The sequence below is a fragment of the Indicator indicator genome, chromosome 23 (genome assembly GCF_027791375.1).
Source record: "Indicator indicator isolate 239-I01 chromosome 23, UM_Iind_1.1, whole genome shotgun sequence".
NCBI lineage: Eukaryota > Metazoa > Chordata > Aves > Piciformes > Indicatoridae > Indicator > Indicator indicator.
Window position 1 is genome coordinate 6,794,787 of NC_072032.1, and position 27,495 is coordinate 6,822,281.

The 27,495-nt window shown below is 43.0% G+C and overlaps 1 protein-coding gene across 1 annotated transcript in view; it reads right to left on the reverse strand.

Annotated features, from left to right (window-relative positions):
- Window positions 1–25,556, reverse strand: part of CFAP99 (cilia and flagella associated protein 99) — a 36,688-nt gene extending 11,132 nt beyond the window's left edge. Inside the window, exons 1-9 of the mRNA XM_054391675.1 lie at window positions 25,437–25,556; window positions 21,026–21,170; window positions 18,155–18,249; window positions 14,247–14,359; window positions 13,081–13,255; window positions 9,006–9,086; window positions 6,701–6,766; window positions 5,716–5,775; window positions 965–1,053 (exon numbers count right to left, since the gene is read on the reverse strand). Of these exons, the coding sequence (XP_054247650.1) occupies window positions 965–1,053; window positions 5,716–5,775; window positions 6,701–6,766; window positions 9,006–9,086; window positions 13,081–13,255; window positions 14,247–14,359; window positions 18,155–18,249; window positions 21,026–21,170; window positions 25,437–25,556 (944 nt within the window). The remainder of the gene's footprint in view (window positions 1–964; window positions 1,054–5,715; window positions 5,776–6,700; window positions 6,767–9,005; window positions 9,087–13,080; window positions 13,256–14,246; window positions 14,360–18,154; window positions 18,250–21,025; window positions 21,171–25,436) is intronic.
- Window positions 25,557–27,495: the final 1,939 nt, after the last annotated feature.

The following is a 27,495-nucleotide window of genomic DNA, read 5'->3' on the forward strand; positions in this document are numbered from 1 at the left end:
TCTGCTGCAGTGCAGCTGTATAGCACTGGACCAGAGCAGCGTGAGAAGAGTTGTGTAAAGTCCTCTTGTGTGTGGAGAGCCACATTCAAGTTGCTGGTAACAAACAGCCTTTGAGCTTGCCTAAGCTCACTGTAGGCACACCTGCACCCAGCCTAGCACCTTGGTGACCCTGCCTTGTTGACTTGGCTTCCTGGCTTGACCTCAGCTCTGACTCCTCACTATGGACTCATCTAGCAATCACTGGCTGTCCCTGTTTGTCACTGGATCTGCTCTGCTGTCTTGCCAGGGTACTATGGAACTTAGCTGCTGTCAGTGAGGACATTGTCCCTACATGTCTTGCTGTCTCCCTCAGCTCCTGGTTTATCTTGCCTTGTGGAGCATCACACTCTTATCCTCTGTGTCCTATTGTGACAGACACAGGTATTTTTATATACATATAAACAAGTTCAAGCATCAAATTTGGCTTGTAATTGACCACAAAACATGTATGGAGATATATGAAATGATTTGGCTTAACATCATACTGGTCTAACAGTTGTATACAGGGAGATGTGACGTTATGGTTGGACTTGACGGTCTGAAGGTCTTTTCCAGATAGGTGATTCTCTCATTTCTGTGCTCTATGCATCTTTTATAATGCAGACAGAAATAGGTGTGTGTTTGAATTATTCTTTATTCTGGAGAGTTGGAACAAATATAATAAGTGACCCTGACTGGACTTTGCAAGTGAGGCCCAGCCTGAGTGCTAAAAGAGAAGACAGTCATGCTGTATACCAGCCTAGACTTTGATTTCAGTCCACTCTTTGTTTGTCCGCCGTGGTTGGAGAATAGCTTCCTAATGCCTCACAACAGGACCATTATTTGAGTTCACCTGCAATGTATGCAATTATTTTTACTGTGGTTAATTATCCCATATCCGGGCTGTGAGAGGTAACCTGAGAACGAAGTGTGCTGGTACACCTACCTCTTGAGTTCCTGTTCCCTTTTCCGTTGGTAGAGGGCACCCTCTCTCAAAATAGCTGCAGTGTTTAATTTAATAGGTATATTGTCAGTCTGTCAGGAAAGGGAACGTATATACCATAGTTAGCAATGTAAACCATAACACACAGCATCAAAACATTTTGATGGGTTAAATACATCGACCTAAGACAGCATAAATTTTGCTTAAAGCATTCATCTAGCATTAATCTGACATTCACAATGAAATTGCATGCTGTTCTTAAACCATTCAAGCTGCTTAAGAAATCAGCAAAGTCCCCCAAGTGGATTATAAATTTGTAATCACTCTTGGACCATGTCAAATCCCATAGAATGTGTTTGCTTCCTTTCATTATTTTTTTTCAGTGCTCATATACATGGTGTGCAGGGATTCCATCTGCTTTGGACAAAGAAAGGGAACTGCTTCTCTGAAACATGGTAAGTTAGCCAAAGCCATTAAAGAAAAACCTAAGCAGTACCTTTCACAGGAAGGGCTCAGAAGTGTTGTACAAATAATCACTATTAAAACTTTAAAATACTTAGAAGTCAGCTGGCATCACCAATTGCCACAGCCACTCTCTGGGTAGTAGAAGTGAAGTACAGCTCTTAGTGACTTTCAGGCCTCATAATGTAACTTGGATTAGATCTGGTGGCTGCTTTGCAGTTCTTCAAAGTATTGCCTTAGGACTAACTTCCAGACAAGCTCTAAAGACTGAGGGAGGAAGAGAATAGAACAATGTCTCTGCCAGTTAAAAATGTTCCCTGCACAAGTAGGCTGCTCAGAAAAAATCTATCACCTTTGCAGACACATGGAAGAGACCTGATCTGAACCGAAGCAAAACAGCGCTGGCAGGGTAAGAACTGGGATCGTTCCGGCAGAGAACAAAGCTTAGTTATGACACATCTGACCTAAATCCAGACAGGTTCTGTGTTTAGAATCCAAATCTGTCTTTAAATTCCAAATTAACAGCTTAATGAGTGGCTGGAAAACAGATGCACAGAATTACTCAATCTGTATACTGCAAATATGCACAGGTAGGTATTCAGGCTCCTGAAATACAAAAGCTAACTGGAAAAATGATGTTTGCTAATTTAGATTCATTAGGTAGGCTGAGGAGAGCAAATGCATGCTACCACATAGAAATTCACTTAGTGGAATTACTGGTTTCCACACAGATGGCACATTTTAATGGACAAAAATTAATTACCTGTCTGTTTCTTGACAAAAATGATGATAACTTGAAGAATTTAGGAAAAGAACCCAACCTAATGTATTTTACTGCTTTTGTATGACTCTACTTTCTCTTCTTTATGATGTTCTTCCTTTTGGTCTACTATTCAACTCTTCTCAAAGTCTTCTGTACGAAAATTCCCTCCAAGGCCTGTATTTTATACACTGTACTGTGTAGAATTTGTCTATCTGGAGCACCCCTTTTCTTTGTCACATAGAGAAGTTTCCATATTTTTGGCAATTACCTGTGTGTACAGCTTTCATGTTCTGTATTGACCAAGTATAATTTGGATGGAGAACTGAACTAAGAATGATTATGGAAATACCTTAAATTACAGTTTCCCAGGTTATTAAACAGAAATATCACTATATGACAACAAACCAGAAAAATGGCAGCCCTATATTCAAACTACTAGGAGGCCCAGGATATATGCAGACAGGTATAAGTAAAAAAAATTAATATTGTTCTATCTCATAAATTCATAGAATCATAGGATGGTTTAGATTGGAAGAGACCTTGAAGATTATTGAGTTCCAACCTGCCTGCCATGGGCAGGGACACCTCCCACTAGCCCAGCTTGCTCAAGGCCCCATCCCACCTAGCCTTAAACACCTCCAGGGAGTGGTCATCCACAGCCTGTATGGGCAACCTATTCCAGTGTCTCACCACCCTCACTGTACGGAATTTCTTCCTAATCTCCAGTCTAAATCTGCCCTCCTAAGCTTCAATGCATCCCTCCTTGTCCTGTCACTATAAGTCCTTGTAAAAAGTCCTTCCCTGGCTTTCTTATAGGCCCCCTTCAGCTACTGGAATCCTGCTCTAAGGTCTTCTTGGAGCCTTCCCTTCTCCAGGCTGAACAGCTCCAACTCTCTCAGCCTGTCCCCACAGGGATGGTTCTCCAGCCCTCTCATCATCTTTGTGGCCTCCTCTGGACCCTCTCCAGCAGCTCCATGTCCCTTTTATGCTGGGGGCACCATAACTGGATGCAGTGCCAGGTCTCAGCAGAGCAGAAGGGTAGAATCCCCTCCCTGTCCTGTTGCTCTCATTGGTTTGGATGCAGCCCAGCACATGGTTGCCTTCTGGGCTGCCAGTGACCGTTGCTGGCTTTGTCATCAACTGACACCCTCAAGTCCTTCTCCTCCAGACTGCTCTCAAGCTACTCCTTTCCCAGCCTATATTTGTACTTGGGATTGTCTCAACCCAGGTGTAGGACCTTACACTTGACCTTGTTGAACTTCATGAGGTTGGCTTGGGCCTTGGTATCACAGAATTTTTGAATATTACTCCTCTTCCTGGTGTGAGATATCTTCACTTTTTTTCAAGATGAGAAAATGGAAATATTTGAGAAATTGCAGAACACTGTAATTACTCTGGAAGAAAATTTGTATTCACTATTGCCACCTAATGAACAGACAACAGCTCACCAAATCCAATCAATATGTAAAGAGCAAAGCCTGATATGAGCAGGAGGCAGACTGAGACAGAGTGATGATGCGTTTGTACTATCTCATTCTTCCAGTGAAAAGGATGAATAGCTATTTTGTAACAGCAATGAGAAATAATTGCTGCTGCACGTAATAAATGTGTCTGAAATGAAAAGAATGTATTTAATATACTGTGGGGGTTCTACAAAGAGTTGGTTAAAGTGTAATATCACTTCATTCATTTGAGGACAGGTGATAATCTTATTTCTGCATCTTGGATAAACCTTCCTCTTTGAGTTTGTCTACTCACAGGCAGGAAGGTAACAGGAATAGAAAGTATTTTAAAAGTCAGTAACGAGCTATTTCAGCTTGGGAGTTACAGCAGCATCTTGCATATCACCTAACCAGTCTTTAAGGCAAATGTGTTTGGCTGAGATAAAACTTACTGTGCTTCTAGAGAAGATACAGGCAGCTGTTAGAAGTGACCCTGATCAATGCCCCAAGATCCATATTTTGCAATTCAGGCTGATGGTTTGACTATCATTAGTCTACAGTGAGGTTTCAGTAGTTTATATTATCAGGGGAAGAAGTGGAATATGCATAGCCTTGAGCTAAGCCCACATCATTATACATCATGTGTGTTTGGGTTAACTGTGTAAATGTTTCCTGGGTTTGATTTTTTCCCCCTCTTTTGAGTGGAGAAGGAACTGGGATCTTCCTACATTCCTGTAGTTTAAATGGTGCTGGATTGTAAACAAGCAGACTAAGCAGGGGATGCTGTTATTAAAGATAACTTCAGGATTTGATAAATGGCAGAGTTTCTTTAGAAGTAATTGCCAGATGCCCGGTTGCACAACAGCGAATCAGTCTTTCCAACGCATGCACCTAAATCCGTAGTTTTAAGGAGTAGGTAGACCTGCTCACAAGGTATTTGAGGTCACAATACAAGCACAGCTTCCACATTAAATTGTTCTGCATATGAATGTGAAGCAAATGAAACGTGACAGATTGAATGATGTAAGACTGAAGATTATCTGTAGCACAGTTATTGCAGAAATAGCAATGTGGGTTTTCATGTGTTACATGGTGAAGGCTGAACAGCCCATTTTCCATCTTACAGTTCTCTGACCCTTGGAAATCCTGGTAGAGAAGCAATCAGTATAGTGGATTTGGTGACCTCAGTATGTGTCTGAAGGAGAGAAGACAAACAGCCAGACTGATTGTATATTGTGTATCAGACAGTCATTAGCTGGAATGATTGCTTTAGGATCTAATTTTGAAACAGTGATTTACAGACACAAGATTCTTCCGTCTCTGTGCTGAGTTCTCAACTCAAGGTTGTTTTTTCTCCTGTGGACTATTCTGAATGACTACCATTTTACATAAAAAACTTCCCCCCTTGGAACTGAAATAAATTATTAAGGCAGTATGGTTACATTGTGCAGCTGTACACAACTTACCTGTCAGGGCCCTCAGGGAGCCATGAGGTCTTAATTGCCCTGACCAGCCTCACCTAGGACTCAAGTCACCCCTTCTGCTCACTGGTCCAGGAGCCCCACTTCATTTCAGGTACAGGCTTCAGGCTTTTTCCACTATGCTGAAGGTAATTCTGCTTCTGGTTGTCTCTCCAGTTCTGTCTCCTGCTGTCACAGACCTGAGTTGCTGTTGTAGCCTTGCCTCCTGACTGGACTTCTGGGAGAACCCCAGACCTTACTTGTTACCTTGCTTTGTCTAAGGATGACCTGCTGTCAGCAGAACCCATCACTACCACCCACCCCGTCACATTCAGATAATGCAGTGTGGTTGTGAGGGTACTGCTTGTGCTTTTATTACCTTTGGCTCCTCGTTTCTCTTCCCTCCTGCAGTAGCCACGTTCTTGTTGCTCCCTGACCCTTTCTTTGTGGGTTGTTAATGTTGCACAGACCAAAATTTATGAGCATCCCATGCTCCTTGGCTACAGAACTTTGTGGAAACATGGCTTCCAGTAGAGTTTGCATCATCTCAGGGTTTGCATGTATGATTTTCACTGCAGAGTTTTCAAGTACATCTGTCAACAGACATAATCTTAAAAGGTTACTCACCTTGCTCTGGACCTTTGGGGCCTGGAATGCTGGTTTATTCCTCATACTATCATGTGTGATCTGTGTTTCAAACCAGAAATACATTATTTCATTTCAGAGACAGATTTTCAAGTACTCAGCAAAAAATACTAGATATTTACCAAAAATCACTTTTGAATATTCATCTAGAGTAACAAATGCAATCATAAGTGACATATTTTGGAATTGTTATATCCACAAAAACTTGCTATGTGCACTCAGTGGGAATATTTTCTATCAAATGACCATGCAAAGGTAGCTCCAGATATAAGCTAAATTTTTCAGACTAAAATATGCTAAAAAGCAACAGTGATGTTCTGACTATGAAATACTGCCTCTGTATATTTGTATACTCATCTCAAAACATATTGGGAAGACACAGGATGTCAAAGCATACTTGATGGAATCATTAAATAGTGGCAAAATTCTACTGATGGTTATGAATTTGATTTCTGGTGTTAGCTACAGATACTGATGTGAAAGTGTCTGGTACCATGGGGATGAACACAATGAACAGGATATGCAGATGTGACCCTGAAATGAATCTCTTACATACAGAATTTGGTGAAACAGTTGTGCACTGAGAATCAACCTAAGCAGGAATTCTGTATGAATGGGAGTGTTTCTTCCTCAGCTTGGCTGTGGCCGAAAAGTTAATGGAAAAATAATATGTGGGGTTAGAGAAATATTGCCAGTTTGAAGACTTGTTGGAGTAGTATTCCAGGAAGGCTGTTTGTCTCAAAATTAGGAGAATAATAAAGCAAAACCAGAAGTATAGGAAAATTATGCATTCAAAGAGGCAAACATTAGAATGTAGATGTGAAATGCCAAAACAACTATAAATGAAACACATAATTCCTCATCCCAAATAAAAATTTTCAAGTACTTTCAAATATGTTTAAATATCCCAGTTATTTTTCATCTTCATATTAGGTATGTTCAGATAATAAAGTATTTTGTAGCATACCACTTCCTTTTCAGGCTTCACAGTTGCACACCTGAACTGGTTTATATTTGCTTCCAGGAGCAGATCCTAAAATTAAAACAATGAGCTTAAAGATTATACTACATTTAAATTCATTAGTAAGACTTTTCTGTCTCTAAAAGCCTTGCAACCCCAACCAGGATACTCATTTCTTTCCAATGAATGAAAGCTTGACTTTGCATTTATAAGAATTTTCATTCCTGATTAAAGACTTGATGCAGGCAAGTCTTGATTTACTACATAGTTCTGCCTGGTTGTGTCTTCTGCATAGGACATCAAGCCTTGGACAGGTTTGCCCACATGAAACAGGTTGCTCGTCCAGAATTCAACTTAAATCTTCAGAATTATTTGTGGCACATCAGTACCATAGGTAGAATTTGTTTCCACATGGCTAACAAAGAATGCTCTCGGTTTTGAGTTAAATGAGAAGATTATGACTGGGGATGTGAGCATCAAGGGTGGCTACCACAGGCATACCCCTAACAGTAATTCACTTTAAATGGGGAAGTACAAGCAGCCACATTTCTAGGATTTGGCTATTTCTTTTTGTTGTAAACCAAATCTCTGATCAAAGCTGTGAAACAGACCAGATTTTCTAATGGCTTTCTGGACAGCAGCTGTTCATAACATCAGTGTTTCTGTAACTGTCTAGAGCATGGCTTCCAGTGTTCCCACTCCTCATGGGTGCTCAGACATGGTGCTTGTAACCAAATATATAGCTTCTGCAGAAATGCCATGAAACAAATGGTGCTTTTAACACATACTTCTTTCAGGACTCCAAATTTTAGCTTGTTTAGCAAAAAGCCTAGGGAACTGACCTTTGGGAATGCCTTGGATGCCTTTTACAACATTCCAGAGGCGCAAAAACTGCTGTTTGCAGCTGTAACTTCTGTGGTGCTTTTCTTTTGTTCCTTGCATTCATGCATTTCTCCACTGAGGAATGTGCCTAGTTCATAAACTCATAGAATTGCTTTGGATGGAAAAGCCCTTTAAGATCATCCAGTCCAACCATTCTCTAACTCTGCCAAGGCTAGTGCTGAACCATGGCCCTCAGCACCGCATCTCTGCCTCTGAAACATCTCCAGGAACAGGGGGCTTTCAACCACCCCGCCCCTGGCCTTTTTCTTTTCCGGCAGTGTCGGTCAGTGCCGGCTCTTCCCTGCGGCGCAAGCCAGGTGCGCTGCGCTGCGTGGGTGGCCTAGGGTCGGGTGGCTGCGGGAGGCCGGGACTCGCCGCGCTGCGGGGGCTGCTGGCGGCCTCGGGGCAGGTCGGTGGCGCTCCGGTAGATGGGGAGAGTGCTCCTATTTCCGGAGCCGGTCCCCTCAGTGAGGAGTGCGACTGCACGGTCCCAGGAAGCTCCCGCCGGTGTGCGGGCATGGGAGACAGAGCGCGGTTCGGCGGCGCCGGGCTGCCGGTGGGGCTCGGCTGTTTCGAGGCAGCGAGACCGCTGGCCAGTGCCAGGGATCCCTTTGCCTCCCCGCGCTCGCCTCAGGGCCGGATCTGGCGGGTGGGCACTGGCACCCCAACACCGCTGCTGCCCGGAGTTGGAAAGGAAGGAAGGAATAAGGAATTGGGAAGGAAGGGGAGAAGGACGAAACTGACATCCCTTCCTAGGAGCTGGCAACAACAATCTCCTTTAACTATAATAATAGCTAACTCATTGAGTGGGATTGATCAAAGTGTGGATGAAATAACTAGATCTGTTTCTTTGTTTCTGCTGGCCCTTAGTTCTGCTTTCTTGACTCACAGACCATTCACTCTGTTTCATTACAACTCACAATGACTTCCCACTCTCTCAGCCTGCAGAAGGAGAGTATGGAGTCTGCACAAAAAAAGTAGTCAGAATCTGCTGATAGTTTCAAACCTGGTGACGTGGTTATTTACCAGTTACTATAGAAAACAAAGCATTGAACATATTTTGTATTTTTAAGCCTTAATTAAGTGAATACCTAAAATATCCATGTCCTGTGGGAGTAAAAGAGCCATCAAACTAGTTTGTGAAGAGAAGTAATCATATTTCTATTACCTTACATGGCTGCTTGCATCATTTCTCACACAGCATTTGTCAAGTGAATTGTCTCAGGCAGTTAGTAATCAGGAAGATGGAAAAAGGGTGACAGAACAGAATATAGGATACAAACCTCATGACTCTAGAGAAAGAGCCAGGAGTTAAGTGCAAAGGCAGATATGTTTCAGATAAAGTTCTAAGACTTGTGGAAATGGAACTTTACAAAAGAAACAGGCTAGAAGAAAGGGAAAAGCTAGAACAAGAACATAATATACTTACTTCTGCTTTTCGGCGATTTTTTGCTTTCATTTCCTGTAGCTGCTTTTTTTCCTTTGGCACTTTGTAGGTGCTTGGAGGAACCTGTATTAAAAGGTGACAAAGGTCTAAAACATTCCAAGTGGCACATCCTTGCAGGGAAAAAATCCCCACATTCACTTTTCTTATTCTTTTCTATTAGTGCCAGTGTAGAAGACATTGACAGATTGCAATTAGCTGGAACTACCCAGGCCTTTCAGTCCAGTGTAATATAAACCCTGATGAAAAGACCAGAAAGAAAGAAAACTCTGAAACTAGATCAAAAAAGGCTAAAGAAACAATAAATCTTACAGGCCCTATCAAGGGGAAAACAAAAGTTGCTAGAAGGGGAACAGTTCTGTTTGGCATCTTCAGCTTTGCAGCACTGACAGCCAGACAGGGCAGCTGACTAGAAAGCTCTGGAACTGTCTGGCACAGCATGTGGTAGTAGCAACAAGGTACAGAGACTCCCAAGAATTTTAGGGAAGAGAAATCCTTTAAAGTTTATTAAAGATCCAGAAACTTCATTGTGACTGAGGAAGTCTTTGAGCTGATGTAGTGGGAAACTGAGATGGCAGCTGGAGAAAGCAGGAGCTACGTTTGCCCTTTCTCTGTACTCTCCCTAGACATCTGTGTTGGCCACTGCTAGAGAAAACACGCTGGGCAAAAGGGGCCTTTGCTCTGGCTGACTATGGCTGTCCTAACATCTTCTAAGGGAACATCACTGGAGGTGTAGATGAAGTGTCTGGAGGCAAAGGACTGAGAGGGCCCTCCTAGCATTGGTCAAGGATTTGGGAAAGCGTTCCCATGTCATGAAGTGCTATGGATAAAATGACCAAGGGAGACTTAGTGTCTGGCTGTCGTGGATCAACAAGAGACTAGGGACAGGTTTTGAGCTAGGCTGAAAATTCTGGAGGATTTCAATATTTGCCTGAGCAAAAACTTTTGCCCAGAAGCAAACTCTGAAAAAGACTGGATGTCTCCTTCCTATGTTTGTGAGATAATCTGCCAGTGTACTGGACATCTGCTTAAATACTGATCTTGCTAAAAATGTTCTAGATCAAGTAGAAGTTACCGAATTAATGGGAAAAAAATTAATCTGTATTGTACTGGAGGGCAGTTTAGGGAACATGGGGATCCCATCTTGCTGTATTGGACTATGTGAAGAATGATACTTTGAAAAACTTAGGAATCTGATGTAATTCTCACTGCCTTTGGTATTTGATATCATTATCTACAAGCCAAACAGACAAACAGAATAAGATAGCAATTAAATGCACTGGCAAGATTGCTCAAGTTTTTTTTGTGAGCTTTCAAGTGAAGTAGAACTGAAATTATTTCCCAGCAGTATCTAATCATTTTTAATATGCTTTTAAGGATGGAGAAATTAAAGCCCAGAGGATTTGCCAAGGGTTGCACAGGCAGTGAGGATCAGTTTGTTTCACTCTTCTTCCTAGTCATGTGCTTTACCTGCAGAACTGTACTCATCTGCCAGCATAAGCTGAAAATATCTCCTCAGAAACTGCTATGCTTAGTCAAAGTAATTTAAGGAGGAGACTGTTCAGTCAGCTCTGTTTCAAGAATGATCTTAGCCTTCTCATTTAGCCCTGACATGCTGTGGTGCTGAGTACCAATCAGACAGACAGACAATGCAGTTACCTAGTTGCTGGAAAAGGATGAACAAAGCACTATAAGTAAATAGTGAATTCCAACAGTAGAGAGATGAAAAAGGCCAAACTCCTGAACTCAATGTGTGTGATACATCTCATCTTACTTTGTATTTTCTCTCTGCTATAGAATATGATGCAACCTAGCATTAAAAAAACCCAACAAAATAATATTCCTATTAATCAGAAGGAACTAACCTCACCATAGGGATGTAATAACTTAGCAGACACCTCCATCTGAATTCTTACAGCTTGTTCCAATGCTGAGCAGTAACTGTGCCTGTACTTCCTGTGACTGCAACAGTCCCTGCTCACATACCACATGACAAGATCTTTGACAGATGCATGAGAATCATGAGAAAAAAAGGATATCTCGTAAAGCAAATAACTTTGTAACCAAGTGGAGGAGAACATTTCTGCAGCAGATGATGGGAAAAGCTTTATTTCCATGCATTCCTCTCAACTGCACACAGCTCTTCATCACACAGTAGCCCAAAGTATGGGCTGCTCTCACTTTGCTCTCTCCTGCTATCTAGGCTGTCTTTTCAATCTTTGCTCAGTTCAGGATCTAAGCTGGTGATACTGGCAACAATATGGCAAATTAAAGTGAAGCTTAATTAGCTGAGATAGGTACAGCAATGAACACAACATATGCCACTGGTACAGTAATGGTTTTAGAGTCACACAGACTTGGGAATTTGCAGGCTTGGCCAAAATGTAAACCAAATGTAGTATAATCCTAACACCACAAATGAGCTGCAGTAAAAGCATCCACATTAAAGCAAATTTATTCTAAGAGGGGCTGCACAGCATAACGGTACTGAAATGACAGCAATATGACTCATTCCTATACTGATTAAGTAGTTATTAAACACAATTTCTCAGAGCCTGGTGTTAAGCTGGTCCAATGTAAAATCCCATTAACTCTATAACACACTACCATTAAATTGCTCTGCCATCCCAAGATGTAAATGGGTCCTAAGAGCATTCAACACATGTATTAGTTAAAAGCTGAAGTGGTAATACAAGGTGGCAGATAATGCCCCAAACTATGACTTGCAAGCTCACTTCTCACTGAATTTAAATATAGATTAATTTGAAGTCTTTATTAGGTTAGTCATAGCAGCTTGACCCCAAATCCTGTTTGCCTTGCCCCAGAGAGCCAACTTAAAACTAGTGGTATGTCTCTGATTTGTACTAGTGTAACAGAATCAGTGTCTTTGGCAATGAATCAAATGAAAGCTTAGCATTCAAGGACAAATCCAGTCTCATTTATATGGGAGCAATAAATATAATCTGAAAAACCTTAATTTTAGAGATTCAACATCAATACAAATAGAACTGTAGAATCCTAGAATGGTTTGAACTGGAAGGGACCTAAAAGATCATCTAGTTCTAAGCCCCCTAGACCAGCTTGCTCAAGGCCTCATCCAACCTGGACTTGAACACTGCCAGGCTTGAAGCCTCCACAGCTTCTCTGGGCAACCTGTTCCAGTGCCTCACCACCCTAATGGGGAATAATTTCTTTATCCTATCTAATCTCAATCCAGCTTCTTCCAGACTAAAGCCATTGCCCCTCATCCTGTCACTACATGTCTCTGTCAATAGTCCTTCTCCAGCTCTCTTGTAGCCACTTCAGGGACTGGAAGGCTGGTCTATGGTCTCCCTGGAGTTTTCCCTTCTCCAGGCTGAATAACCCCAACTCTCTCAACCTGTTTCTATAGCAGAGCTGCTCCAGCTCTCTGATCATCTCTGTGGCCACCTCTGGACCTGCTCTAACAGCTCCATGTTCTTCTTGTGTTGAGGGCTCCAAAGCTGGGCACAGTAAAAGACTAAAATGGACAATAAGGAATAAATGGAATTTATTTATATCTGGACACAGAAAGGAATAGAATTGCACCCTCAAGGAGGAGCTGCAAACCTCAAGTCCAGTGAAATTGCTTTGCAATGTATTTTAATGAGAGCTCATTCACCAAAAAAATTAAGTTTATAAAAATTTTCATTTGACTGTTCTTTTCTTACCTGCTTTCAAAGCAAACATCCTACTAATCCAGGGACTACCAGAAACACTTGTGTCAATGTTGGCATCAGTTTGCACCCATTGTGTAGTTCTACCTCCAAGAGTCACAATATAAATAGAGGAACCAACCTTCTACCTTACCTTTGTTTGGCTTACAGTTCGGTTCCACAACTAAAAAATTAGTTTGGCCTTTTAAAAAGAAAACTGACTCTTTATAATAATCTCATGGACATAAGAAAGAAGAATAGCAGCATATTGCAAAAATCCTTGGTGATCTGTCAAAAGTTGTAGATTTTCTACAATGATTTTAACAGAGATTATTAATTGCCCCACCAATCATACATAAAACTTAGTCAAAGCCTAAAATACTCACAGGTACCCTTTTCTCCAGCACTGGTTTTGGCAGAGGTACAGGAATGGCACGTTGCTTGGGTGCAGTCAGATGAAATTCCTTTGGCTGGGTGACCACAGGAGTCTTGACAGTGGTAATACGATTGCTTAATTTCTTTGTGAGCTGTTCAATCAGTTGCTGTACTCTGGGCTGCCATCTTTAAACAAAACCAGATTTTTTCAAGTTTATTTCACTTTTTTCTTTCATACAAACTTGCACACAGTGTATGAGGTTGGCACAGGTTCAATTCTGTACTGCTTTAAGAGAGCCAATGGCATCCTGGCCTGCATCAGGAATAGTGTGGCCAGCAGGAGCAGGGAGGTCATTGTACCCCTGTACACAGCACTGGTTAGGCCACACCTTGAGTACTGTGTCCAGTTCTGGGCCCCTCAGTTTAGGAAAGATGTTGAATTGCTGGAGCATGTCCAGAGAAGGGCAACGAGGCTGGGGAGAGGCCTTGAGCACAAGCCCTATGAGGAGAGGCTGAGGGAGCTGGGGGTGTTTAGCCTGGAGAAGAGAAGGCTCAGGGGAGACCTCATTGCTGTCTACAACTACCTGAAGGGAGGTTGTAGCCAGGAGGGGGTTGGTCTCTTCTCCCAGGCAACCAGCACCAGAAGAAGAGGACACACCAGGGGAGGTTTAGGCTGGAGGTGAGAAGAAAGTTCTTCACAGAGAGAGTGGTTGGCCATTGGAATGGGCTGCCCAGGGAGGTGGTGGAGTCACCATCCCTGGAGGTGTTCAAGAGGGGATTGGACGTGGCACTTGGTGCCATGGTTTAGATAGTCATGAGGTTTAGGGTGACAGGTTGGACTCGATGATCTTTGAGGTCTCTTTCAGCTTTCTTGATTCTATGATTCTATGATTCAGCCATTCGATTTTAATAACATTGACCTATGAATCCGTACTCATGATTTGGTTGGACTGTTTTATTTCACCTTTGGTAGTTTGGATGGATCTTTAAGGTCCCTTTCAACCTGAACCATTCTAGATTCTGTGATTCTATAATTGCTAGAGAAAACTTCACGAGACAAAGAGGGATCAGAATGACTCCAACAGAAGAAAAAATTTAACAACAAACAACTTTACAGGGAAGCTTTCCTCAGCTTTTGATCTTTGAGGTGGCCACAGACTACTTAGGTGCTGCTTACCTTAGCAGTGGATCAATCCAGTTCTCTTTTACATACAGTGAATCGTAGAAATGACTCCATTCATCTTTTATCCATGTGTTCAAATACAAGGTATTGAAGAAGAATCTAAGGAACTAAAAAGTGGTACTTTTAAATAGGAATACTGAAGGTATGGTGCATATAAAGACTACAAAAAGAGAGTTGTTTTAACTACAAACACTGCTGAGGAACCTGCTGGTATTTTACCCTGTAATTATAATCATAGGTGCTCAGTATTTGTAGCTTTCTCTTAGTTCTCTTAGGACAGCCCATGTCTTTCAGCCCTAGTTTGTAAAACACTAATAGGTACTAAAATATTTTTAGTGCCTAAAAAAAGGTCCTACAGCATGGGGATGTGTTGATGCTTCTTCAATCTCCTTCAATATTGTGAAACAAAAGGGTTTATTCAAAATTACTACTGTAAATACACTGATCTTAGTATAATTATACAGCAGAGTTGCAGAGTCTAATATACCCACAATCATCTCCTGACTGTCTATAGTTAGATGACCTCTCCTATGCAGACACACTGAGAGAGTTGGGTTGTTCAGCCTGGAGGAGAAATGGCCCAGGGAGACCTTAAAGCAGCCTTCCAGGATTTGAAGGGAGCTACAGGAGAGCTGGAGACGGACTTTTGACAAAGGCATGGAGTGACAGGGTGAGGGGTGATGGCTTCAATCTGGAAGAAGATGGATTGAGACATGAGGGAGAAATTGTTCCCCATTAGGGTGGTGAAGCACTGGAGCAGGTTGCCCAGAGAAGTTGTGGAGGCTCCAAGCCTGGCAGTGTTCAAGTCCAGGTTGGATGGGGCCTTGAGCAAGTTGGTCTAGTAGGAGGTGTCCCTGCCCATGGCAGTTGGGGTTGGAAGTAGATGATCTTGAAGCTCCCTTCCAACCCAAACCATTCTAGGATTCTACAATTCTAGAGCCCAGGAATGTGTCAGGTCTGGCACTACACCTGAGTTACTTAAGTTCTTTTCAGCTCCCTGGGATCTAGACAGAACTGCTGAGAACTACAGTAACAGCTGTACAATGTGGTTCCTTCTTTTACTGAAATACAATTAATTGGCATATTCCCATTAAACTAGAAGACTGAAATTTGGCATATTGTAGAGCTCTATGTGCTGAAAAAATAGCAACTAACATTTGAACTTTGTTTCCTACTGGAGTTCACCAGAAGGTCAAGAGTCTTTCTTTAAAGCTTGAACTGTTCAAATGGCCTTTTGAAACCAAGCCTTGAAGAATGGCACTCAGATGCAGCATGTATCACTTACAGCAATAAAAATTCCAGACTTGAACCTGAACTTCTTCATTAAAATTCTTGGAAATGAAAGTACAATCAAGCATCATGCTGAAATAATGGCAGTATCAGAAAAGAGCACACTAAATAACACTGACATTAGGAGCCAGGCTGGAAAGCACTGTGCAGTCATTTGAGAAGCTTCAGATGGAGACTATAGAGTTTATTAGTTCAGACTTGGCATCAGCCCCATCTTGGGTTGGCTTCCACAGAGCCATACAGGTCTTTGCATTGAGGTTTTAGTTTTGGAGGACTACCAAGGAGCTTGTTAATTCACATGTAGTGCCAGGTCCAAGGTGGCTCAGAGCTTTGTGACTAATCCAGCTATAAGCAGTTCAGATTTGACTCAAGGTGTTTGCTGCTGATGTTCAAGAGTTGTAGAAACCCTGCTGCTTGAAATCTATTGTCTTGATGTGAGCATTTCCAAGGAATTAACCTGTAAATTTAGTCTTATTTTCTGGAGAAAAGGAGGCTGAGGGGAGACCACCTCACTTTCTGCTACTCCTGGAAAGGAGGTCATCATGAGATAGGTGCTGGTCTCTTCTCTCAAGCGATAGGATGAGAGGAAATGGCCTCAAATTGCACCTGAGGAGGTTTAGATTGGATCTTAGAAAAAACTTATTCCCTGAAAGGATTCTCAGAAACAGGAACAGGATCTCCAGGGAGGTGGTTGAATCCCTGTTCCTAGAGGTGCTGAAAAGACACAAGAGATTTGATGCTGAGGGACGTGGTTTAGCACCAGCTTTGGCAGGACTAGAGAATGGTTGGATGTGGCTTTGGTCTTTTCTGACCAAAACCATTCTGTGATTCTATGATCTGCTGTGCTTTTGGTAGAGTCAAAAGACTGATCAACAACTGAGGGACTGAGTGAGCATTACCCCCTTGGATTCCCATTCTTGTCTAGATACTTCTGCTCTTCCCCAAAACTGCAGGTGCTGGCATATCTCCACATGATTCAAAAGAAGATATTTCATCTCTAAAAGCATGACTACAAACTAAATGTTGAATTGTAAGGAAGTTGGTTTTACGTGCTTCCAGATTCAGTGGTGTTTGCTAAGTATTGGGCTAGAAACTCATTCCTTATCCTTTGTCTGGATTCTATCATGCAGTCCTTTCAGAGAAATGTCTGCTCACACAAATGGATCTCACTCAGCTGAAGACCATTTGAATAAAGTCTGTTTGCATGATTGAGAAAATTCCATTCTGGCTGTGATGTTCAGAAAAATTTAGTTTTTAATGTAAGGAAATCTATTCTAAGTAAATAAATGTGCGTAAGCTTTCTGCATCTCAAGTTGACTCAAGAGACAACAAGCAGGCAACATCTACAGGTCAGCATCCTAAAGGAGAATCCCAAATTTCTGATAACTTCTGTTGCTAAGGCTGCAGATTTGCCTTCTGCTCTTGTTTTTTTATGTTGCTGGGGGGACCAAAGACTGCCAAAGGCTTCTAAATCTTCTGCTGCAGGTGCATTAATATAATCTAGCATCACTTTGGAGATAAAGAACTTCTGATGCAGGAGAAGAAAAGCTAGGTACCATGGTGATGAGGATCTGATAAGATATTAAGCAAAAAATGTTCCATCTACAAGAAAAAAGTAGCAGGTGCAGGCCATTACATAATGCAGCACTTCCCTGTCAGAAGAGAGTTATTCCAGACAAGAAGGGAGGAATTATCTGCAATAGAACATCAGGGCACTGACTCTTAAGCCATCTAAAGCTAGGTGAATGGAATCAACATGAGATAGCTGGCATGAGGTGGGAAAAATGTGTTGCTAGCTGAATGTGCTCAAGATACATCCAATCCAGTGGCTGGTGCCTGAGATGTTTACCACAAAAGGGGCTGGAAGAGCATTTTAGACAGAGTGATTAGTCTGGCTGCCAGATTATGATAATTCTTCCAGCCACTTCCCTGTTATTTCTAACAGTTAATGCAATCTATCATTTTTGTGTCTGAATGGAATGAATAAAACCCATTCCACACTAAGCCCATCAAAACAAAGGGAATGGAATGTTTCTAGAAAGGTTATGCAGCCAACAGGACCTCCCCTCTCCCGCACATGTTACACAGAACTGCTCTCATTAAAGAGACACTGGCATCCAGATGAACATTCCAAGTAATCAGTACAGGGATAAACCTTAGCCTTTTGAGTATTAATCACTAAAATGTGCCTGTCTCTTGAATTCCATATTTGTTGTTCAAATGCAGTGTTTGGACCATGCTTTGAAACATCTAGATGATCAAAGTTTAGGTATGCTGCATCATTAGGAATTTGATTTTTAGCCTATTTGCCTATGAAAACAGAACTTGCAAGAAAGTGTTGCCACTCAGTTTATCCCACTGCCCCTTTTTATAACACAGCTTTTAAGAGAATCAGTAATATCACCCATTTTGAAAGAGGAGATTCTTCTATTTCTAAAAATTTCACAAGAATTAGAAGAAAACCACGAATATGTGACTCCAGAGAGGCAGAACTTTGTTGTCATTTAAATTTTCCCAATTGAAGTTATCCTGAAGGTTGAGAAAAATAATCTGATTAATCAAATGAAGAAATCATTAATTACTTGGTTTTAAATGTTTTTCACTTTCATTACCTTTTGCATTTTTACAGTGTCCAGAGATCTCACAATTCTGCTGAAGTGCTGAAACCCGAGCTCCTCAAGTTGAAAAGTAGCCAGGTAACAAATAACTATCAAAAAAAAAAAAGTAGCCAGGTAACAAATAACTATCAAAAGACACAGACATGTAAAATGCATCAGGAAGTATTAATAAACCTACACCCTATATTCAGCATGCCCTGGAATTTAGGCTGTTGCTTTAATTGCTTTTGATGCTTGCAAATACCTGCTTGCAAAACTGGGAGATCTCCTGTAGCAGTGTTTGGAAACCTGTAAGGCCAAAGGGAGGATCTTGCCATGATTCCATAGCCATTTCATTATGACAACATCACCACTACAATAAGCAGCTCTGTCAATCCCTACATGCATATTTTCATTCTTCCTTAAATTTCCTGGTGTTTCTTCTCTTGGGCAAGTACAGTCACCCACACAGCCAAGTTAAAACAGATGGGGGAATTTCAACCTGAAGCACTCTTCTAATTAGTTCACTGGATGGCTGCTAAACACAAGTTTTAATTCAGAACATGGGACTGTTAGAGTGTATCCAGAGGAGGCCATGAAGATGACCAGAGGAGCACCTCTGCTGTGAGGACAGGCTGAGAGAGTTGGGGCTGTTCAGCTTGGAGAAGAGAAGGCTCCAGGGAGACCTTAGAATAACATTCCAGGATGTGAAGGGGGCTACAGGAGAGCTGAGGAGGGAGAGGCATGGAGTGACAGGAGGAGGGGTGATGGCTTCAGTCTGGAAGAAGCTGCATTGAGATGAGACAGGAGGAAAAAAATTCTTCCCCATGAGGGTGGTGAGACACTGAACAGGTTGCCCAGAAAAGCTGTGGAAGCTCTAAGCCTGGCAGTGTTCAAAGGCAGGTTGGATGGGGCCTTGAGCAAGCTGGTCTGGTAGGAGGTGTCCCTGCCCATGTCAGGGGATTGGAATTAGATGATATTGAAGATCCCTTCCAACCCAAACCATTCTGTGATTCTATGATTCTGAGAGATATGATTGAAAAGCTTCTGACAGTATTACATCATTGGAAATTGCTCTCATATAGTCAGAGAGCTGACACTGACAATTGTCAGCGTGAGAAAGCTCATTCTGAGAAAAATTAATGTGAGCAAAAGACATTAAAGAGAGTTTTGTTAGTGAATTTTTCAATATCTGAATTAGAAAAAGCCCCCAGTTTTTAATTTCTCTGGGAAATCCGCCCCTGAATTTTGCACCCTTGGCAGGGATGCAGTTTGATACAGGAAGAGGCACAGTCAGTGCTGTGATGTTTTTGCAGGCTTGTAAAGCTCGTGAGCTCCTGTAGCAGCTTTTGTTTGGTCATATTCACTTTGATCAACGAGGCTTCACTTCCACTGCAGTATTTTAGCTGCCAGCAAACAGTAGTGATAAAATCAGTAAATTCTGACCAATGTCTGCAGCCAGCTCAGGCTATCGATAGGCTTCAGTCTTGTGCTTTCACATAGCAACATATTTAAGCAGCCTTAGCAGAATATACGTTTATCTCCTAGAAGCTTTATTAAACTCAAATCTGCTCACACATAGCAACAGCCTTTATAAGCAGCTTTGATCATTTAAGTGTCAATGCAGCTTGGCTAAAGGGAATCACAAGCAGCTTAAAACAATGTAAGCCAATGACCTTAGACTCTCCACTTGTTGATAAAGGAAAATTGTCCTGGCTCTACCCTTTGCCTATGATTAATGGAGGCTTTTGAGTGGACCAGTCCTGACAATCCAATTATAGCAACACTCAGCTTAAAGGTATAATTTATGTGCCCCAGACACTGAAAAACATGGCTTTGGAGAAATGGAGACAATGAAGCATTACCATTTTGAATAAACTCAATATACTAGTAATTTCTTCTTTGAAAGTTTAGGTTCTCTTTCATTTGTGGTTTGATTTATATTTCTATACCTTTCCAGATCAGGACAGAATAATCAGAATTGACATAAAAATTTAGTAGCTTTTAAAACATAAAATGTAGATATATTGAATATGGGGTGGGGTTTTTTTTGGTAATTTTCAACCACTTTGAATTAAATTGACTGACTTTGGAATGCGCCCACAAAGCCTCAGAACATAGCTGACTTGGGGAACCAATGCCTGTGTGATTTGTCATTCTAACTCATTTGAGGACTTAATGAATCAACTTTAGTGTCTGCATATTGAATGCATAGCATAGAAATATTTTTTAAATTACTTTTTAATGTATTTCTCAATGCTTGGATTAACTTGGGAAGTAGCAACTACTCTGATTAAGTAGCTCATACTATCAGATATAGCTGTATAGTAACGGATGCTAACCATGTAACTAACAAAAGGAAAATGATGGACCTCATCCATGGAGACAGACTGAAGTCTATTTATGTCATTGTGATGATCAGTTATGAAGAATTTTATGTATGGATACAGGCAATCTTGCCTTCCTACTGTGAGACATGCTGTGTTCCTCGGCAGGCAGAGCTGTGTTACACCATTTCATATCTGAATGGCAGAGGTGCTAGGTTGCATAGAAGAGAATAAAGAGAAATCACTGAAGAACGTTTTTTTTAGTGATGGTTAATCTTCCAAGATACTTTTTGCAGCCACTGATGCCATCTTCCATCTGCATATTACCTAATCTGCAGAATTTTCCCAGGTAAAACTCCAGTTAACACCTGTCAGAGTCCAGACTAAATCAGGGTTTTAGGCTTTACATCCTAAGACCATTGGAAATGCTCCTGTACTTCATAGTGCACTGGGCACAATGACAATGCTTCACATGTAATAAAACATTAAGACCTGCACTACTAAAATCATCTATTTTAAAGTGTCATGGTAAACATCTGGTGCTTTGAAGAAAACTTACCTGTATAGAGATTACGCTCAGAAGCCAGGCAGTATCTCCCATCCTGAACAAAAAAGGCATTGACTACCACATCCAGTAAGGATTTATATTGTATGCATCCAGCTAGGGTATCCAGCACAAATTGTTCATCTGTCACGTTAAGAGTCTAGAGAGATATCAAATTAATACTGATTAATGTATTCTGGGCAGAAAACGTTAGCTGTGTACAAAAAGAAGTACAATCATTGTGAAGTAATTGGAAAACATGAATAATGCACAGCAGAGCCTTTGGTAGGGCTGACGCACTTCCAGTGCTATCAGATATGGGCAGGCCTACAAATTAATGGCCCCTGTTAAGCAAAATGTAACCTTCCCCAATGTTAAACTTTCAGTTTATCTGCTGACATACACATTCAGTTAAAAGGCCTTGATGTGTGAATGTCAACAGTTAATGCAAAGAAAATTTGAAGTCTCTGAGCTATGAGCAATGATTAACTCGGTCAATAGTACAAGAAAGTTTCACTAAGAGTTTGCCTTAGTGAAAGCAAGGCAAGCTTTCACTTGCTTTCACTGTGAAAGCTGTAAGGAAACCTGTTCCTTGTTGCTGAAGGCTGTGCTGCCTAGGGAGACTGAACTGAGGGGAGAAGCTGGGCAGGGTTATGGAGAAGACTCAACTGCTACTGTAACCTAATACAGGAGAATCATAAAATGGCTCAGGTTGGAAGGGACCTCAAAGATCATCTACTCCAACCTCCCCGCCGTAGGCAGGGATGCTGCTCAACTAGACTCAGCTGCTCAAGGCCTCATCCAACCTGGCCTTGAACAAGCCCAGGGAGGAAGCATCCACAACCTCCCTGGGCAGCCTATTCCAGAGTCCCACTACCCTTGTACTGAAGAACTTCTTCCTAAGATCCAGTCTAAACCTGCTATCCATCAGCTTCAAACCATTCTCCCTTCTCCTGTCACTAGACTCACTTATGAAAAGTCCCTCCCCAGCCTTCCTGTAGGATCCCTTCAGGTACTGGGAGGCAGTTCAGGTACTGGAAAGCAGAGAACATGACTCGTTTAAACTAAACCTGTGAATTCCAGGTTCTTGTCACTGCAGACTGTTTCTTGTCCAGCAGTGCTCCCAGTCATTCAGAGTATTCATGTAATACCACAGAAGAGAAAAAGGAGGATCAGCTGCTCACCACGTGCCAGTTGGATCATACCTCATAATCCCTTTTAAAAGTTTGGATGCTCCTAAACTTTACAGAGTTTTAGTCATCATGAATAACCCAAGTATTATCTGTTACTAATAAGATACACTTCTAGTATGAAACACTTTTAAACACTGCAGTAAAATCAGGCCTAGAAGAATTTGTTATTATGTGAATTGAGAAAGGCCAGACACACTATGACAAAATGACAAACAGTAATGAGTCTTTGACTTAAGGAGGGTAGCCAAGAATTAAAAAAAAAAAAGCTAAGTGCATCTTCTGAAAACACGTAGTCCACATTTGATGTATGATCTCTGCCACAGCTCTGAGATGTGGGAACAATTGAACGGCAGTAATACATCAGATGAGAGGCTCACCTTGCCTAGTAGGCTAACTGCTAGCATCTTGAGTGCTTTATTTCCCTAATGTGATTCATTTTGAGTTTAAAGGTATTCTCAGAGGCTGTTGGAAGAAACTCTGTGAGTTTTCTGATGTATGATGCTATATAAGGCTTCAAGACTGAGCAAATAAATAACAGTTCTAATTTCTACATGTAAAAAATCATGTAGGAGGATTCCTAGTGTATCTCCCCAGGTTGTCACTCAGAGGAAGCATAATTCTTTCTCCATATTCCTGCTCAAAAGCCAGGATTCATCCATTTTTTGCACCATCACTGGACAAGAATAATGCCTCCATATAGTTGTCTCCATACCCACATATATTTACATAACAAACAATTTCCAAGGTGTGTTGGTTCAAGGAATAGCATGAATTAAACAGAGAAGTACCTGGAAAAAGCAAGCTTTGCCACCATAGGTGGATGGTAGTAAGGGTGGTTACAATGAGACCTGTTTAAGGGCCAGAGAGGTTAGAAAGAGATGGGTAATGAGAGAAGGAAAAGCTCTTGTTTCTGGAGAGGAGGAAGGAAAGGAACATCAGCTGTGCTCTATTTGATATTTCTCAGGATAAAGATTTAGTTTAAGGTGAAACAAACATTTTAGAAAGAAGATAATATTTGATTAAAAGATAAAATAGCTTTCACCTCCAGAGAGAAATGAGCAGTAGTATATACTGAACTTGTCTACTTCTGGGCAGAATATGCACATTTTGCAGATGCAGTCTGATTAATTTATAGTGCTTCAGAGATCAGTGCTAGTCCTCTCCAAGGGTCTAATCAGAATGCTTTAGATATGAATGTATTCCTATTGACTTCGTGGGGTTTTGAATCAGTCACCAGAACTCTGAAGTCAGTAAAAATGCTTCCAGTAATTTCAGTGGGGGGAACCTCTGGGATCTTCAGATATCAGTAGCAGAATGTCCTGCTTCTGCTGTTTACAATCTATGTTGCGATCACAAGCTAGGTTTTACATCTTCATGTGCTAATGCTGACCACAGTTAATGTTATTTGCCCTTGTATTTAGTATTAAATGACAAGAGTGGGGCACTGAAGAAAAATCAGATTGCATCCCTTCCTTAGAAAGATTCTCACCTCCATGTCTGGCAGTGACCAATAATACAAATTAGACTTGTATAATTTAGTAGGATTTTTTTTCCATGACATGTATTGAAATAATCTTGCATCACATTATTTTCATATTTAAAACTAATCTGTGACTTTTGACATTTGGGGATTTTGCTCACAGCTGAGTAGGCATGTGTGAGACACAGCTGAACCAACACAAATGAGAACTAGGAAGAGTTATGCCAAAGGACACCATGTTCTTGTGAAATGGGAAGCTCACAAACAGCTCCATCTTGCCATCAGCATGAGAGGGATAAAGGAGTAAACCAGTGATTTTGGGGTGGTGGTTCTGATTTTACAGAAGTTAGCATTTCAGTAGATGTGACTTATAAGGGCCAATATGGTGGGTCTGATCCTGTGGCTCCAGCTGAAGCAAATCATTGCACTGAGTGATTTGCATAAAGGCACAAACATTGCATGGTAACTTCTGTGTGAAAATCTGTCTCTTGTTATCATAGCAAAAGCTTGATTCTAACAGGAGGAAGGAAGGATGGAAGAAAAGGGAAGAAAAATGCCTGGGACTCTTCAGTTTGATACAAATCTTTATCTTTCCTCAAAATGAACTGAGGCCTTGGGCAGCCAGCTCTAGTTGAGAGGTGTTCCTGCCCACGGCAGAGGGGTTGAAGTATATGTTCTCAGAGGTCCCTTCCAACCTAAGCCGTTCTACGATTCTGTTGTTCTGTACCTAAAAATCCAAGGTAGTGTTTCAAAATTATCTGGCTTGCTGTACTAAAAGTCTCGTTCCTGAGTTTAACTAATCCAGTCTTTGTCTAGCAAATCAACTCTCTGGAATGCTGTCACTAATTCTTCTGCTAGTCCACTTACTCCACTGAGCAACCCACTTACTCCATTGAGCAACTCTCTATAGATTCTAGCCCACAAAAGGAAAGCTGCCTGCCTTTGCTATCAAGATAACTTCACAACTGGGTTTCATTCTGCCTGTTGCATCTTATTCTTTGCTGATGTCATCGCCCAATTCTGATCTGACAAGGCTGCAGCATGGAATCAGGGCTCCAACAATGTAGTTTGATAATACATAGCATGCACAAACAATAGCAGTCTAAACAATATGACTGTCTTCCCTTAGTGATTTTCTAAAGCTGATTCAATCCAGTAGCTGCATCAGCACAAGTCAGGGTGTCACCGAGGACAAAGAGAAAGGGAGAGGTGACAGACTGTGTCAGAAAACTGCTTCAGCCGATATAGCTCCATCTTAGCAAATCTTGGTCTGGTTACTTGTGTTACTAGTTTAAAATCAGGCAGTTTATTTACTGTCACCTGCCCTCCGTCCCACTGTTCAGATGGTCATTTATGTCCTCAAAGTAAGAAGAGCTGATGCTGTGAGTCACCCTCTGAACTGCATTCGTAAATGGATGGTGCTGACATCTACGTGGAAAGAGTAAATTAGGCAGGAAACTAAAAACCAGCTTAGTCAGAAGGGAAAGAGAAGTCTTCCCCATCACTGTCAGATCCATTTTAGAAGATTGTTGCTTTCCTGTTTTCTGTTGCTACTTAAGCAGTTTTTCAACCCCTCTGGTCTTTACTTCTTTGTTCTCTGGTGACAACCATAAGAAATTTGGAATTTATTCATGAATGAAGAAAGAAAAATCTATGAAAGTTACAACAACATGCTAGAAAACAGATATCTTTATATTTAAAAACACATAGCAGAACAAGTTAGTTATGTAAGATAAACTGAAATTTAATATACCTGCAACATCTTAGCTGTTTCATTCAAAAAAATCTCCACACTCTGATTTTCAGGGTTAAATTTGTTAAGCTGTTGGACTATTACTGCAATATGTTTTCCATGGCTGACCATCTTCCCCATGGAGAATCCTATAAATACAGTAAATCATTAAATTTTCATGCCTTCTTCAGTTGTAGCATTATGTGTGTTGATAGGCTTGTAGAGAAGTTGTCCTGCAGTAATGCAGAACAGCAGATTTCAAAGTCACCGTTACTCAGAACAGCTAACAGGAGAAATGAAATGCAGTACAAACATCTACAAAATAAAATACATCATTCCATATTTCTTATTCTGCAAGTATGTCAAGAGATCCCTAAGATGCTACCTGAAAAGGCTTCTGTATCAGGTGATTTGTTGAAATTGTGTTTATAAACACATAATACAAAAGTGAAGTAGTTCTAAGATCAGAAGCACCTGACAGTTTCGAACATCTTTGACATTTCTGTTTTCGGAGGTATCCTATCCGACTGCAGCTCCCCTGCTGCCAGCTGAGGCCCCGGAGGCGCAGGGGTGCAGCACCCCGGGCCCCAGCGTGGGCGCCACCGCCTCCGTTACCTCAGACACCCGGCGCTGCCCAGCCCTGTACCTGGCTGCCCCCGCCTGCCCAGGCTGGTCGCCGCCGGAGCCCGGCACCCTTCTCTCAGCGCGGCGGGAGCGACCCGGGGGACTCTTCGGACGCGGAGACCGCGCTGTAGCCGCCGGCGGCCCCTCACGGTTGCTAAGGAGCGCAAGGGCTCCTGGGAGCTGTAGTTCTCCCTCACACGGGCCACTGTGCTGCGGAACGGCCTGGTCGTAAGCAAAAAACTACCCGGCCGGGAGTAAAAGATGGCGGGATTGTTTGGCCCCGTTGGCAAGGGAATCCCTCCGCCTCCTGTGTATTTCTGTACTCGGAGGCGGCTAGAAATTGATCAGACTGTTGCCAGGCAGGGCTGATTTCCACAGGCAGAGGCTGACGAGCCTGAGGTGCGGCTCGTTCTCAGCCCGATCACTCAGAGCACTACGAGTCCCGACATGCACCGGGGCTTCGCGCCGCCGGCTGTGGGGGCATGGCGCGCTGGAGCACGTGCTCACCCCGCCCCTGCCCGCGTTACGCAAATGAGCGGCCGAGGGGGCGGGGCCGTCCCGCCGTGGGACCGCCCCCAGCCACCACCGTATTGGTCGCGGGAGCTCGTGGGGAGGGCACGCGTGGGCCTGCCCCTGCGCATGCGTCTAGAGGGCGCCGCTGCCGGCCGCGCAATGTTTTGGGGGCTGTCAGCGCGGCGCGGAACCTTGGCTGCCGGCGGCCGGTCCCTGCGCTGAGGGCAGCGGCTCCCGCGCCTCCGCAGCGGCTGCAGCCTCTGCCGTCGGGAGCAGCGGGGAGCAGTGGCAGCCAGAGACGACAACGAGGGACGACGAGGAGGAGCAGGAGGAGGAGGCTGCGGCGGCGATCCGGTGGAGCCTCCCGGCGAGGGGCAGGGCTCGTCCCGGTCCCCGGAGCGGCGCGGGCGGGGAGCCAGCAGCCCCGTGGCAACGCGCGGCGGCGGCGGTGCCGTGGCAGTGGCCGCGGTGATGATGAATAGGTTCAGAAAGTGGCTCTACAAACCCAAGGCAAGTTGTGAGCAGCCGCCGGGTGGTCGCCGCTGCCCGGTGTCACGTCGGCTCGGCTTCGTTTCCCGCCCCAGGGTCACCCTCACCCCCGCGGGTGGGAAGTTGAGGCGCGGCGGGCAGCGGGGGACGCGTAGCCGGGCGCGCAGACGCGGGTCGGTTCGTTCCGGTGCCTCCAGCCGGGAACCGCCGTGGAGGTGCCGTGAGGACGGTGCGGAGCAGGGTCAGGGGCTGTTCGGGTTCGGAGGGGTCCCGCGGGACCCGGCTCATGCTAGCCTCGCTGGCGGGAGGCGGCAGCGGCAGTCTGTGAGGAGCTCTGGAGCGGGGTGGGGGGGGCGGCTCGTCCCGGTGTGCGCGGAGCGGCTCGCCCGCTGCGGGCGGAGAGATGACAAAGCAGAGCCTGTGCTGTGCTGCCGGCGGGACGTGAAGGGACCAC